The following is a 14340-nucleotide window of genomic DNA, read 5'->3' on the forward strand; positions in this document are numbered from 1 at the left end:
CTTTGAGTTCATCCATAGATCAAGATTTGTCATTTGACACAGCAAGAGACATGCTCCCACTTTAAAAAAAATCCACTGGTTTGTTTCCTGTTGACTAGAGTTGTATTTATGCTTAGCATCACCACCACAAAACAAGACTGTATCTACACCAAGAAATGCTTGAGTTTGAATCCTCAAGACCCGAAGAACTGTTCACCTTCAGTTTGCTGAAGAGGGAAGCACAGTGGCAGGTGATTCTCAGCAGCAGCAGTGATTTCAACTGTCCAGGATGTACTTGTTAAGTAAATTTCAAACTAGGTGTACAACTTTGACAATCCAGAGGTAGGCACATTAACAGCTCAGTTTGAGCACACAACTCCCTCGAAACCCTTAAAGTTAGACATCTGCATTTAAAATGTTTGCCCTAAGTCCTTCAAGGCTGGACCACCCTTCATCTGATTTCTGCCCCTCTGCCCTCCTCCACCCGATCTAGAAAAATAGGACTGCCTGCAGATCAGAAATCTTACCGCGTTATAGGTGAAACTGCGTTATATCGAACTTGCTTTGATCCACCACAGTGCACAGCCCCCCCGGAGCACTGCTTTACTGCGTTATATCTGAATTAGTGTTCTATTGGGTCACGTTATATTGGGGTAGAGGTGTAGTTTATTGGCAATGAGCTATCCTTGTGTCTTTTCACTGATAAAAGAAAAACAACCCCCAACCCTCCAAAAGATTCTCTTGGCTGCAGCTACATCCTTGAAAAACTATTAGAGCAAGTGGCAATCCTTGCAATGCACCTGGCAACCATGAAGAGGTCTTCTAGTTGTTGTATGGCCCATACTATGCATGCAACATGTGAGAGCTCAACAGGCTATATTTCTGGAAGAGTTATGGAATCAGACATCTTTAGAGACACTAGGTCACTAGCATGCCCTAATGTTTATCAGGATTTATAAAGAAGTGCTAGAGAAAGCACCTGTCCATATGTTCCAAATGAGGCCCTTGACGTAACTGACATTCTAAATGCAGACATTCGAGAATTTACCACAAACAGTTTGAGGCCTGGAGAGAAAGCTACTAGATAGCATAATGTCCATTGTCATTTTGAAGAGATTCTTTTCCTTCCCTGTCCTCAGTTTTTGGGCATTCAGATTTTAATGTAGAGTTCTACACATAGTTACTTGGGCAAGGCATGTGACTATCAAATTGACAGCTATGACTGTTCAGATATTAGGCTGACCAGACAGCAAGTATGAAAAATTGGGACAGAGGGTGGGGGGTAACAGGCACCTATACAAGACAAAGCCTCAAATATCCTGACTTTATAGGGACAGTCCTGATATCTGGTCACCCTATTGGATATCCTTCAATATGGGTAAAAGGTCAGTCTAGGTTTGACTAGGCAGTTTCAAGTGCGCCTGCAGATAGATGCACAGTTAGGGATGTGGTTATCACTGGATAATGCTCCTGAGAAAGTTACAGCCAGGATAGTGCAGTATAATGCTAGCTACGCGCCTATGGAATTTTACAAAACACTTTACATTCACCTATTCTTAAAGTGTGATGTAAATGTAATAAGTTTTCTGTATTGCAAATAGGATCAGAGTGTCATGGACAAGCTTTGACAGTAATACCTATATGATTGCTGGGGGCCTAGCTGGAAAGGAGTAATAGCAATGATATCTTTCTAAAGTGAAACCAGCCAGAGGGTCAGCGTCCTTCCTTAAAAAGGCAGAGCAGAATGTGGGTAGTCAGCTCTAGTACTTAGAATTTGGCAACTTCACCACTCAAACTACTTGTGAATAGTTATTGTAATACCTAGAATTACAGTGATTGTTCTTTAGAGGCAGAATACCTGTGCAAGAAATGCATGTAAACTCTCAATTTTCAGGCTAGACTGGATGAGATTAGTTTTGTCTGGGTTTCTTATAAATCAGAATTTAGGTTAAGTGACATTAAGGCAATGACTGCTATGTATTGTGATTACTTGGGGTTCCCCCCAAAAAAACCCAAACCACCCATACACCCCAACCATTGAAAGTTTCAGCTATAACTCTAGAGGTCACTATTAATGTACAAGTTTTAAAATATGCATTCTAGAACTTCACCTCACTAATCCAGAAACCAAGTGGTCCACAAAACTGCTAACTGTGCCCCTTTCTCAGCTAAGATTTCATGTCACTTACTAGAATGCTAGCTTCACAAACTTTATTACAGAATACTTGGAATTTACTTCTAAGGGCTGGTCCACACTACGGGGGGGAAAATCGATCTTAGATACGCAACTTCAGCTACGTGAATAACGTAGCTGAAGTCGAATATCTAAGGTCGGATTACTCACCCGTCCACACCGCGCGGGATCGATGTTCGCGGCTCTCCCTGTCGATTCCAGAACTCCGTTGCGGTTGATGGAGTTCCGGAATCGATATAAGCGCGCTCGGGGATCGATATATCGCATCTAGATTAGACGTGATATATCGATCCCCGAGCAATCGATTTTAACCCGCCGATACGGCGGGTAGTCTGGACGTGGCCTCAGACATAGTTCCCTATCATTGTCATTTACTTGACTATAAACAGTCTAGTCTTGTGGTACCGTGCCAAGGTCTTTTGGATAAAATTAAGAATATATTGACTTGTACAGTTTACTTGGCAATTCACAAGTTTTGTATGTTTCCAATGAGTCTTCCAAAATGAAATTTTCACTCACTACTGTAATTTGTTAGATTAAGTTTTACTGAGTGATTCCAGTACAGTCCTACCTTATTTGTGATCCAGCGAGTCTGGCATTAGTCAGTACAATACAGATCTCAGTTGTTCCTATACTGGGGTTGTTTAAAGGGTTATAATATTATGGACTCATGATTCCAGCTACAGAATCCATTTGAGATAGGAGCCAGTTTAGATTATGCTTGAGAAGAAAGCTGATCAGAGACTGCATTTTATGTACTTGTCCATGCTGTAGGACTTGCTTTATTAAGTTCCAGACTACTGTCAAGAGGGTCCTGTTTGTCCAAGGAACCAGTGACAATTAAAATCCCTAAAGGATGGGAGTTTTCAAATTGCATAGGCTCTCACTGCCAGTCCTGTAACTTGGAGACATTGACTCCTTGCTCAGCTACTCAAACAGCTTGCTGCATGCCACCGCTCTACACCAGTGGTATATGTACCCCTGTGGGTACGCAGAGGTCTTCTGGGGAGTACATCAACTCATCTAGATGATATCTGCCTACTTCTACAACAGGCTACATAAAATGCACCAGCAAAGTCAGTACAAACTAAAATTTCATATAATGACTTGTTTATACTGCTCTAACTATGCACTGAAATGTAAGTACAACATTTATATTCTAATTGATTATATGGTAAAAATGAGACCATGAGCAATTTTTCAGTAGTGTGTGCTGTGACATTTTTGTATTTTTATGTCTGATTTTGTAAGTGGTCTTTAAGTGTGGAAACTTGGAGGTATGCAAGACAAATCAGACTCCTGAAAGGGGTACAGCAGTCTAGAAAGGTTGCGAGCCACTGCTCTACACCACTTCTTCCACTTCCAGCTTTTAGAGCTCAGTCATGACAGCCACCATTAACTAGTGTTGAAAGCCATCTGAAAGCAACTGGTGGGATTTTGCTACTTGCGACAAATATTGTTTAACCACTAAGTTAAATTGTGAAGTTACTTCACTGACAAAGTACATTAATACTCCTGCTTTGACTACTACTCCCGGTGTAGGAGTAACTACTACTAGTTTCATACCAGTGCAATGGGTTCATTAGAGATATCTACCAGTAGAAAATGGTTCTTGTTTTTAATTCATGTTCTTGAAGCTTCTCTAGAAGATAAAGACTTGTTTTGTTACTTTTACTGGGCCATTGTAGTTCCTTTTGAATGGAGAAGCCAGCCAACAAAATCCAGAGGATTTTTTTTTTTTTAAAAAACACACCCAGAAATATTGCAGATAAGATTTCCATCTTTTCGGCTGATTGTATGGCTGAGGTTGGCTCTTACAACTTTTACAGCAAGTAAATTCTTGTTTTAGTAACTTTACACATTAGTTTGTGTTAGTTTAGTTACTGGTTCTGCTCTTATTTCAGTTTTATGAAGCTTAAGTTAAGTTAAAGATAATTGTATTAACAGGATTCCATGTTAGTATTCATAGGTCAACTTCATCTAGTACACAATGACTAGTTATGTATGGACAGACAAGTAAAGTTAGAATAGGAGACTTAGCATTTGCTGTTAATTTATTTTGAGTGTTTTTACAGTTCAACAATAATTGACTGTCTCTTGGCTATAAAGGGAAGTTCAGACTCACTGACTGTTCACTATTCTGGTAGTTGAATCCTGAGTTTTTCCTGTAAGAGACAAGGAAGGAGGAACTACCACCAGTGAATCCCTACAGAAGATCCTGGGACTGAAGACTATAACTAAGATTGGGGAGGGGACACTGGAAATATCCTTCCTGAATACTAATTGCCACTTCTCTCCTAAAGTCTTCTTAGCTCAGCTATAGAAAGCCCTGTTATAGCCACTGCTTAAACAATTCTATCCACATACTCAGTCGATGCATATCAAATGCTGAAGTTTAACTAATTAACCCAGTCTGATATTTTTGTCCACACCTGAATTGTGGATGAGAATCTTTATCCATTACTAAGAAAGCGATACTGAGCTAGGACAGTTGCTAGTACTCCTGCCCCTTGCCAACAGCATGCATTATCTAGCACCACAGAACAAAATCCAGGAAAATGTTTTAACAGGTTGCTGACTTGTGCACACATGAAAGGTACATCTGACAGTTAATTCAGACCTTTAAGGGCACACTAATATCAGATAGTCTTGCCAAGAAGCCCAGAACCCATCTTTTATACTGATCAACTTAAGAAAAAAAAAGATAGTTTTAACACTTAGAAAATGTAAAATGACTAGTCTGCCATTTGCTGAAAGCCAGTAAAAAGCTAATTGCAACAGCAGGAATAGTCAAGTGTTTGATCTATATACTTAAGTAGTATTAACCTGGACAAGAGACCTATTGCAACTGAATCCTACTGACCAAGAACACTAGTTTAGATGGACATCAGCTTAACCAGGTGGTTAAGGAAGAAAAGTGGTTTCATGTTTATCTGTTCTGTGACAGAGCTTTTGTGCTAATTAAACCAAAATATTAGGGAAATAATTTAGAAAGAAGCCTAATATCAATTAACATCAAGGAACTCCAGATATTCTACTAAGAGAGGAAAGAATTCAGAAGCCTAAATAAATTGCTTTGTGTAAAAAAGTTTTTCCTTCTACCCCATGCAGGAAGAGAGCACATTCCAGGTAGATACTCCACACAGAGGTTAGTCATCCTTCCCACTGTAAGTACCTCCAGGTTTTAAAGCTGCCCGCTACAGGCATGGCTAGACAGAAACACACTTACCTCTACTTCCACAGACTGCATGGCTAAGTCGCATGGTGGTTTCAGAGCTCTGGGTCTTGTTGCATACCAGTATGTTGTAAGAGCTGCAAATGCACCAAACCCCATCAATGTGTTTGTTGGAAGACTGCGTATATACTGTCTGAAATCATCAAGTTCTGGCATTCGCAGATGTCTAAACAATTCATGTGCTTGCATCGCGGTTGGTTGCAGTTGTTCCTTATGCTGACGGCTGTTGACATGAGAAATACTTTTACATAATATGATAATCCCTTTCTACTTGCCCCTTCCCAACAGGAAGGGATATACACTGTCTTAAAATTTCAGTTACTGAACAATACCTTTCTCAGCACTAAATCAGTAATTTCAGGTAAGCAACTATTAGTCAATCCAATAACAGTTCTGGACAATAAGAGAACCAGTTTATTAAATAAAAGTGGATGGATCAGAGCTTTAAAATATCCTAATTCTAAGCCAATTGTTGGCATGTGCTGCTTTTTAACCAAACTGCTACTTTACCTCTCAAAAGGAGAGTTGTTTATAGTAGACTGTGCCTTTGGCAAGTATGAAATAATTAACTATTTTGTAGATATGCTGTAAGACTGCTTCAGCAACATTAGGAATCTAACCTGGGGCTAGAGGTGGCAGCATTCACTTTGTTTTTTGCCTACATTTGAACATTATGCCTTAGAATGCCAGAAAGTTAGTGGCAAAGCACCATAATGCCATGGTAGCACAGCAACAGGAGAATTTTCCACCTTTCAAGTCCAGCAAAATAAGCCTTTATGCTGAACTTTCCATAGCTAATTGAAGTTAGTTGTCGTCACAACTGAGCTATGAAGAGCCACCAGATATGTTAGAGGCATCCCATTTCCCATCATGACATCAGTGTATCTTTGTTCACACAGCAGGACAAAATGACATTTCAAGGTTTTATGTAGTAGTGCAAGGCAATATAAATAAGCATAGGAAGTGAATTTTATCTGCTGCTTATGTACAGGAGAAAGCACTGGAGAGCCTTCTCTGTGTGTCTCTGCCTTCAAATACTAACTGACAACATACTGCAGCAAGAACAGACGGGGGGGGGGAATAGGAGGGAGGGCAGGGGGAGTGTTGCTGTCAGCTCAGCTGGTGCTTTCCTCTCAGCCAAGGTCTCTCAGGCCATTAGTCACATGCTGAGCCCTAGAGCTCTGGCCCACTAGGCTAAAGGTAACTAGCAGACAAGCCATTCAGGGGAGGTAGGGCAGGCCAATGGCAGGAGAGTCTGGAATCACACCACTGCACAAAAGGGCAACAAGCAAGAACACAATGTTTGTCTGAGAAACTTGCAACTGGCAGTGACATTCATAAATGCCTGTTGCCAGCTCATGCCTCCTACCACAAGAAGTCACAATAGACTTTTAGAGAAAAAAATGCAGTGGATATTTTGATGTTGTGGAGCAAATACTGTTTTCGGAAGCTGGTAGTTATTTACCCAGATGCTTAGAGCTGTTAAATTTTATTGCATATTGTGAAGTGAATCAAAGCACAACTAAAGAATATTTATGCCAAATGTGTTTACATACTATGTTGTAAAAAGACTGAACACCAAATAAAGTAGGTGTTTACTAGTGTAAAAATAGACATGAAAACTACACTTAAATTAGGATGCTAGTCAGTTGTATGCTAGCAAGATGTGGTTCCCTTTAAAATTAAGATGTTACTGCTACACAATGGTCCCAGTTTACAGTCTGTTGAAATCTGCAATGAGTTACTCAACTAGGCAACAGGAGAGCAGTCTAGTTCACAAGATGTCTACACAAGTGTTTGGAGAAGAATTAGGTTGCCAAAGATTGCAAAAAAGTCATAGTTCAGGGTTTCACAATACCAATAGGAGAGCCAAGAGAGATGGTCTTGCAATTAGGGCACTGGACTAGGTCTCAGTTCAATTCCTGGCTCTGGAAGGACTGACTTATGGGAAGTCACTTGGCTTGTTTCCTCACCTATGAGGTGAGAACACATGCTGCCTTTTCACATTATTTTGTTTTTTAGGCCATAAATGCAGGGCATGGGATTGTCTTACTAATAGGGCCTTTATCTCAGTTATGGCCTCTAGGTGCTATTTAGTACAGAAAAATGCAAGATCCTTAACCTGTATTCTTGAGGGAATTCCTCGAGATATGCAATTTACCCCATCAGTGAAATGAATGATTAAGTAAGAATAGTTGATGAAGCACTGTCATTGCTTTAAGTTATACTCTACAGAACTGGAGAGCAGTTTATTTTGTGCAGCATTAAAAGCTTATTGATGTTAGCTATGACATATTTTAGATCAAGAGGAGGTCAGAATTAACAGCTGAGAACACAGTAGTGAAAGTTTGGTAAACAAAGTCCTCAATTTAAAAAGCTGAATTTACATAGCAAGCTCCACTACAGAATGTGACTTATTGCTAGTTTTTCTAGCTTCGTAGCACTGTCCTCCTACAGAGCATTAGTCTTTCCTTCTACATAGGTGCCACACTTGAAGAGTTAAACAATTTAAAATGTAGTAATTAGCATTTTGCCTATTTGACAAGGGGCAATTTGAGCAGCTTTTGGTCTTTAAATAGCCATGAAGTCCTACATGCACCCTTAACATAGATGAGTTTTTGCTTAGATTCAGGGTCTTCAAGGATAGTGTAATTGTTGAAGAATTTCCCATCTGTAATGAACTCCTAGAGATATAACTAAATGTATTACTAAGCGATCTTGTGTAAATATTTATAGCCCATTTATGGGCAGGACTTATAGTATAGTCAAGGAGTTAAAACAGAATTAGAGGCAAGAAAGCCTAAGTTTTATTTTTAACTGATGTTTGTTTGCAATGTGACCTACCGTAAGATTATAAATTGAATAAATGTAAGCAAAGGCTGTAAAATGTCTTTGAAGGAGTCCATAATGATATGATTGCTTTGCATACCAGTAAAGCTATTCTTACTATGCTTTGGTGGCCTTGTTTTCACTAAAAAATATTGTAGTTCTCACACAAGAGGTCACTCAACTGCTTTGTTTTAACTCAGGAACTAGCTAGAGGTAAAATCCCACTGAATGCTTTTTGTAATGTCGGTAAGGCCACAGATGTGTAGGAAGAACAGATTGTGAATTATACATTGGTCAAATACCAAAAACTAAGTGAAATAGGAGGATGCAGTATCTCCCACCTACTTCACTCTGACAATGCCCAGCAGCATTTTGATTGTCTTGTCTTCACTGCATAGGTAAATTAAGGGTGTGCACACACACACACACACACACACCCACACACCCCTCAGAGCCTGGGTCAACTGACTCAGCCTGAGCACAAACTCAGCAAGCAGGTGTGGGGGAGGCCTCAGAGCCCAGGCTCCACCCAAGGAGGAGCCTCTACACTTCTATTTTTAGCCCCATAATGCAAGGCCTATGAGCCCAACTTAGTTGGCTTGGGCACAGAAACTTGCTGCTGAAAGGTCTCCCTACCCATCCCCACCCCCCACCCCCCCAGTGTAGACATATCCTTTAGCTCCTGGCTCTTTTCTTCAAGGCCCAATGTCAGCCAAACATAGGCTAATCCGAGATGAGCAAGTCAGCATCTGCACAAGATGCAGGTCTCCTCCTTTTATTGTAACACCTTCCATACAATCCACTCATGTCTGGACCCCACACCCACCCCTAACAGGGCAGGCCTGATCCTCATCTCCAGATCCCTCAAGAACTCTATTCAATTTTTTTCCAGCCCTTAAACAGGCAAGACAAAAGCTGGCTGATCACTTGCTTTTGTTGCACACCAGCCTCAATCCTTCATCTGTTTGCTTAGAGGTGAGAGTGCTGATCTATTGGTCACTGGCAGGTCTAGCACACGGCTATCAAGGTTAAATTGTGGTGGAAAGTCAGCAAGACCAGGTAACTCACTTAGTACTGCTCTTTTAGCAAGCTGGAGAAGTATGTTTGCTTGTTATTCTGATACTATCTGAATTGCGGAGAATGTAACTTGACATGCAGGACACCCATCAGACATGACAGGAGTAGCGGGCAGCACCATTCCTTGTAGAATGGAAGGCATAGCAGTATACCCTAAAGCAGTGGTTCTCAACCAGGGTCCAGGGCGCTGTAGGGGGCCTCAAGCAGGTTTCAGGGGGGCCTCCAAGCAGGGCCAGCATTAGACTCACTGGGGTAGAAAGCCAAAGCACCACCACATGGGGTTGAAGCCCAGGTGCCTGAGCCTCGCCACCTGGGGCTAAAGCTGAAGCCTGTAGCAATATAGCTTGTGGGGGCCTCCTGCGGCATGGGGTTCCAGGTAATTGCCCTGCTTGATACCCTTCAACTCCGGCCCTAGCTTTTATATGCAGAAAATCAGTTATTGTGGCACAGGTGGGCCACGGAGTTTTTAATAGCATGTTGTGGGGACATCAGAAAGAAAAAGATTGAGAAGGAAGCAGACTCTCACTCCCTGGAGCATAAGAGCTTGTGATGCTCAAACTGATGAGCATATAGAGATGCACCTGGAGACAGATTTTATATGAAAACTTTAAACTCTTGCATAAAGTAGCCAGTATTAAGAATTTTTTACTGTACCCTGACCAAGATTAGCAGCTAGTTTTGCAGTGGGGTTTTTAGCAGAAAGAAAAGAGGTTAGATCTTTTCTCATGTTACTCTTTTTAAAGAGACTCTGACCAAGTGGGTATTCACTCATGAAAGCTCATGCTCCAAAGCATCTGTTAGTCTCTAAGCTGCCATAGGACTCTGTTCCTTTTACAGATCCAGACTAACAAGGTTACCCCTCTGATATCAGTAATATACCTAACTTTAGACAAACAGCATCAATTTCCAAATACTGACATGCAGAGTTGACTTTCCATTTGGGAAAATGTCCTTCTGAGCTCTTCATATCAGTTCTGTTAAAATCTTGTGCCACCCAGGCAAAGCTCCCTTCTGACACAAAAGTAACAAGCACAGCATCCAAGACTGATCTTTACAGCAAAGACAGTATCATTTGAGGCAGTAAGCCAAACTGCCAAGATACTGCTATTCATTGCTCCTTCCACTCATGGTGGACAATCATCTATTTACATAGGGCTAAAAGCTCCCCTATTGTCTATCAGTAACCAGACATCATTCGAGTGCAACGGAAGAAAACAGGAGAGTAGCAGTCAGCTTCTCTATTGCAGAGAGAAAACACAAGAACCAATAGTTTCTCTCCACCCAAAGGCCACGGCTACATTATGAGAGCTTACAGCAGCACAACTGCACCACTGTAGTGCTGCTAGTGCAGACACTCAGCTGATGGGAGAGAGCTCTCCTGTTGGCTTTGTTACTCCAGCTCCCACTAGCAGAGGCAGCTGTTGGTGAGAGAAGCTCTCCCACTGACATAGCGATATAGACACTGGCACTCAGGTCAGTGTAACTTATGTCATTTGGGGGAGGAGGATGGCTTATTCCACCCAAGCAACATAACTTACACCAATGTAAGGTGTTGTGTACACACAGCCAAACATTTAGATTTAAGACAGCTAGCAAAGGGGTTGTGATAGTCTTGCACTAAAGAAAGTTTCAGTGACTAGTACTATGGAAACTTGCTCTAGTTTGATTGCCATTGCTGCCTCCTACAAAATGAGTGACAATGCCAAGATTTCCCCCTCTCTCATCATTTGGAAAGTGGCCAAGCCCTCTAAAAGTTACAAGACTATGCTCATGTCTGAGTGGGCCATTCCTATTACATTAAGTGTACTGCAAGGCACCTGGATTGCCATCAATTCATTAGAATTCCAGCCTTTCCACACACCCTTTACTGCTGCATATTGCTGCACACAGTTACCAGGGGATCTTCTTGTAGCACCCAAGTCTAAAAACCTAAACAGGGAAGAGACCCAGTCTAGAACTTCATTCCAACCACGTATGAAACCACAGCACAGGAGAGGGTGCTACTGCAGAAACTGATACCCACTTGAGAGATGGTCCTTCCAATATGAAGCAGAAGGATGTAAATTTAGTCTAGGTAATTCATCTAGCACTTATGAAAGCAAGTTTTCCTGAACTTCTCCTCCCACCCAGGCAGAGGTCTGGTCTATACAGAGGAGTTACCAGTCAGGTGTGTGAAAAATCCACACTATTTGACATAGCGATACCAACCTAGCCCCCAGTGTAGATGCACCTATGCCAATGGAAGAGTGCTTCCATCCACATAGTTACTACTGTTTGGGAAGGCAGTGTTCCTACACCAACAGGAAAACCCCTTCCATTGCTGTAGGCTGTGTCTATTCTACAGGATGCTGCCAGTCATAGCTCCAGCAACAAAGCTATGCCAGTATAGTCTTCATAGTTTAGACATACCCCTAGTAAAGGCTGATCAACTTACATTGGTAGCCTGTGGCCTCGAAGGGCTTAAACAAAAAACAGCAACAAGAGCTAAAGGAAGCCCAGCCACCCTCACACAAGCAACAGGGAAAGCACAAGGCATAGAAGCTGCTGTATTGCTCCATGCCACTTGAGCTAGTGCAGCAGTTTTCAGTCTGTGGACCAAAAGGAGAGAGGCAGAGACACAGAAAGAGCTTGCAGTTCCAGGGCATAGAAAATAAAAGTTTCAGATCCCAGAAAAAGGCATTCTGTTTTTCTGATCAATCCAAAGTATGTGAGTACCCCCACCTACAGGTCAAGACCCAGAAGTGTTATAGTTATCACAGAAGCCCATAGTTTAGCACACTGTGTGTCAAATGCAGCGCCAGACAGGTTAGTTGAATTCTGTTCAGTCAGTTTTCAGTCTAAGAATGCTATGACCAGGGTCCACAGGTTGAATTTCCAAAATGGTCTGACACCTCCATTTGACAATGTTTAGGGGTCTGCAAATGAAAAAAAAGGGTTGAAACACACTGTGCTAGTGTAAACCTCCCAAACTAGTTATACCAGTTCTACAGCCAGATTCTTCTAGTGATCTAAGGTTGCTACACTGTGCCTGAAAATCTGGTCCATCAGTCTCATATGGCCTTCTGAGGCCTTGTCTACACTAAATGGAAAAGTCAATCTAAGCTATGCAATTTGAGTTATGTGAATAGTGTAACTCAGACTGATGTAGCTTAGACCTACTTACCACAGGGTCCACACTGCATGATGTCAAAGGGAAACTCTCCCATAGACACCCCCTTACTCTTCTCAATCCAGTGGCGTACAGAAATCGATGGGACAGCGATCGGCGGACAATTTAGTGGGTCTTCACTAGACCCACTAAATTGAACACTGATGCATTGATCGCCAGTGTCAATCCTCTGGAAAGTGTAGACAAGCCCTGAGTGTTCCTAATAGGCCATGGCTATACTGGCACTTTACAGCACTGCAACTTTCACGTTCAGGGGTGTGAAAAAACACCCCCCCCCCCGAGTGCTGCAAGATACAGCGCTGTAAAGCCTCAGTGTAATCAGTGCTGCAGCGCTGGGAGCACAGCTCCCAGCGCTACAAGCTACACCCATAAGGGATGTGGTTTATGTGCAGCGCTGGGAGAGCTCCCTCCCAGCGCTGGCGCTCTGACTACACTCACACTTCAAAGCACTGCCGCAGCAGCGCTCCGAAATTTCAAGTGTAGTCATACCCTGCCCTTGCAGCAGAGTCAATTTGATCTAGCACTTAAGATAATTTTCTCTTTCTACCCTGCAAACTGCAAGTACATTGAGCATCAGAGCATTTCTCAGCAGTCTTTATACAGCAGCACATCAGGGAAGTACATAGGTGGGCACTCAATTCTGCCCTCAAATGTATGGCTAACTCCTTTCGAAGTTCATGGGAACAGCAGCTGTATTATATAGTCAGAATAGTGTCCAAAAGGTAACTTGAGGGCATGCTGAATTGAACATTAAGTTCTCAAGTCTGACAGTATAGTACTACATGACAAGACTCTGCCCAATCATCTTTTAAGAGTTAGATTATTGTAAGTGAAGCTGGTAGCACCACATATTAAGATTGTGTAACTGATTATAACCAGCTGCTTTAATATTTAGACTGAGACTGATCCACTTCTGGACATATTGGACCACTCTCTCAATTGTTCTCACCTCCATAATTAGGAAGCTAATTGTGAGTGCTTGTGCTGTCTCAGAAGTGGGGTTTAAGCCTATCATTCAAATTAGAATGAGCACATCTACAACTTTCTACTGAAGCGTGCAGCAATACCCCAGCCTCTGTTTGCAGTAGGTTCAGTCACAAAAAGCACTGAAGATGGGCATCATTCTGCAGAAGCTTATTGCTGGTCACAAGCAGAAGCACTTTCCTGGTGTCACCAGCAGCATAACTGACAAAATCATGTTATTTTACTCATTCTGATAGTTCCAGGAAAATACTGCTCAGAATGCATGTAAAGTCATCATATACCTTCTGAATGAAGACAGATAACAAAAGAATTCGCTTCTTATGTACACTTCGTCATCTGCAATCTCAGAAAGTTTAAGAGTCAGGCAAGTTCAATTCAGATCATGTCACATGTCACTATCCTTAGAATAAAGTCAAAATGCAACAGATAAATAGATACTTCTAAAAGCATTCAAGACTAGAACAAGGAGCTCAATAAGTACCTTATTGGAAGTGACTGGGTTCACAACCCTTACTATCACTCCTTGAATAGAATTACAAGAGTCAGGTCTACAAGTTCCCTCTTTATGCAAAAACTCCATGATTCCCTTTTCCTAGGACTAAGGGCATGTCTTCACCAGCAACGTTGGAGCACTGCTGTGACAGTGCTTTAATGCGGCTGAGTAGTCACAGCACCAGCTATAAAAATCCACCTCTACAACGGTAATAGCTCAGAGCTGGTGCACCGTCTACACTGACACTTTACAGCGCTGAAATGTACAGTGCTTGGTGGGGGGAGGGGGGTGTTTTTCCCCACACTCAAGTGAAAAAATTGCAGCACTGTAAAGTGCCAATGTAGACAAGCCCTAAGACACTATACTGCAGTTCCTTTTAA

General features: G+C 41.9%; 1 protein-coding gene across 3 annotated transcripts in view; it reads right to left on the reverse strand.

The window, feature by feature from the left end:
• The window catches only part of ACSL1 (acyl-CoA synthetase long chain family member 1), a 57263-nt gene that overhangs the window by 37349 nt on the left and 5574 nt on the right, over positions 1 to 14340 (reverse strand). For all 3 annotated transcript variants that reach the window (XM_050945332.1, XM_050945334.1, XM_050945331.1), the window contains one exon: positions 5403 to 5631. In XM_050945332.1, the coding sequence (XP_050801289.1) occupies positions 5403 to 5597 (195 nt within the window). In that variant the 5' untranslated portion in view covers positions 5598 to 5631. The remainder of the gene's footprint in view (positions 1 to 5402; positions 5632 to 14340) is intronic.

This window comes from Gopherus flavomarginatus, chromosome 3, assembly GCF_025201925.1.
Source record: "Gopherus flavomarginatus isolate rGopFla2 chromosome 3, rGopFla2.mat.asm, whole genome shotgun sequence".
Classification (NCBI taxonomy): Eukaryota; Metazoa; Chordata; order Testudines; family Testudinidae; genus Gopherus; species Gopherus flavomarginatus.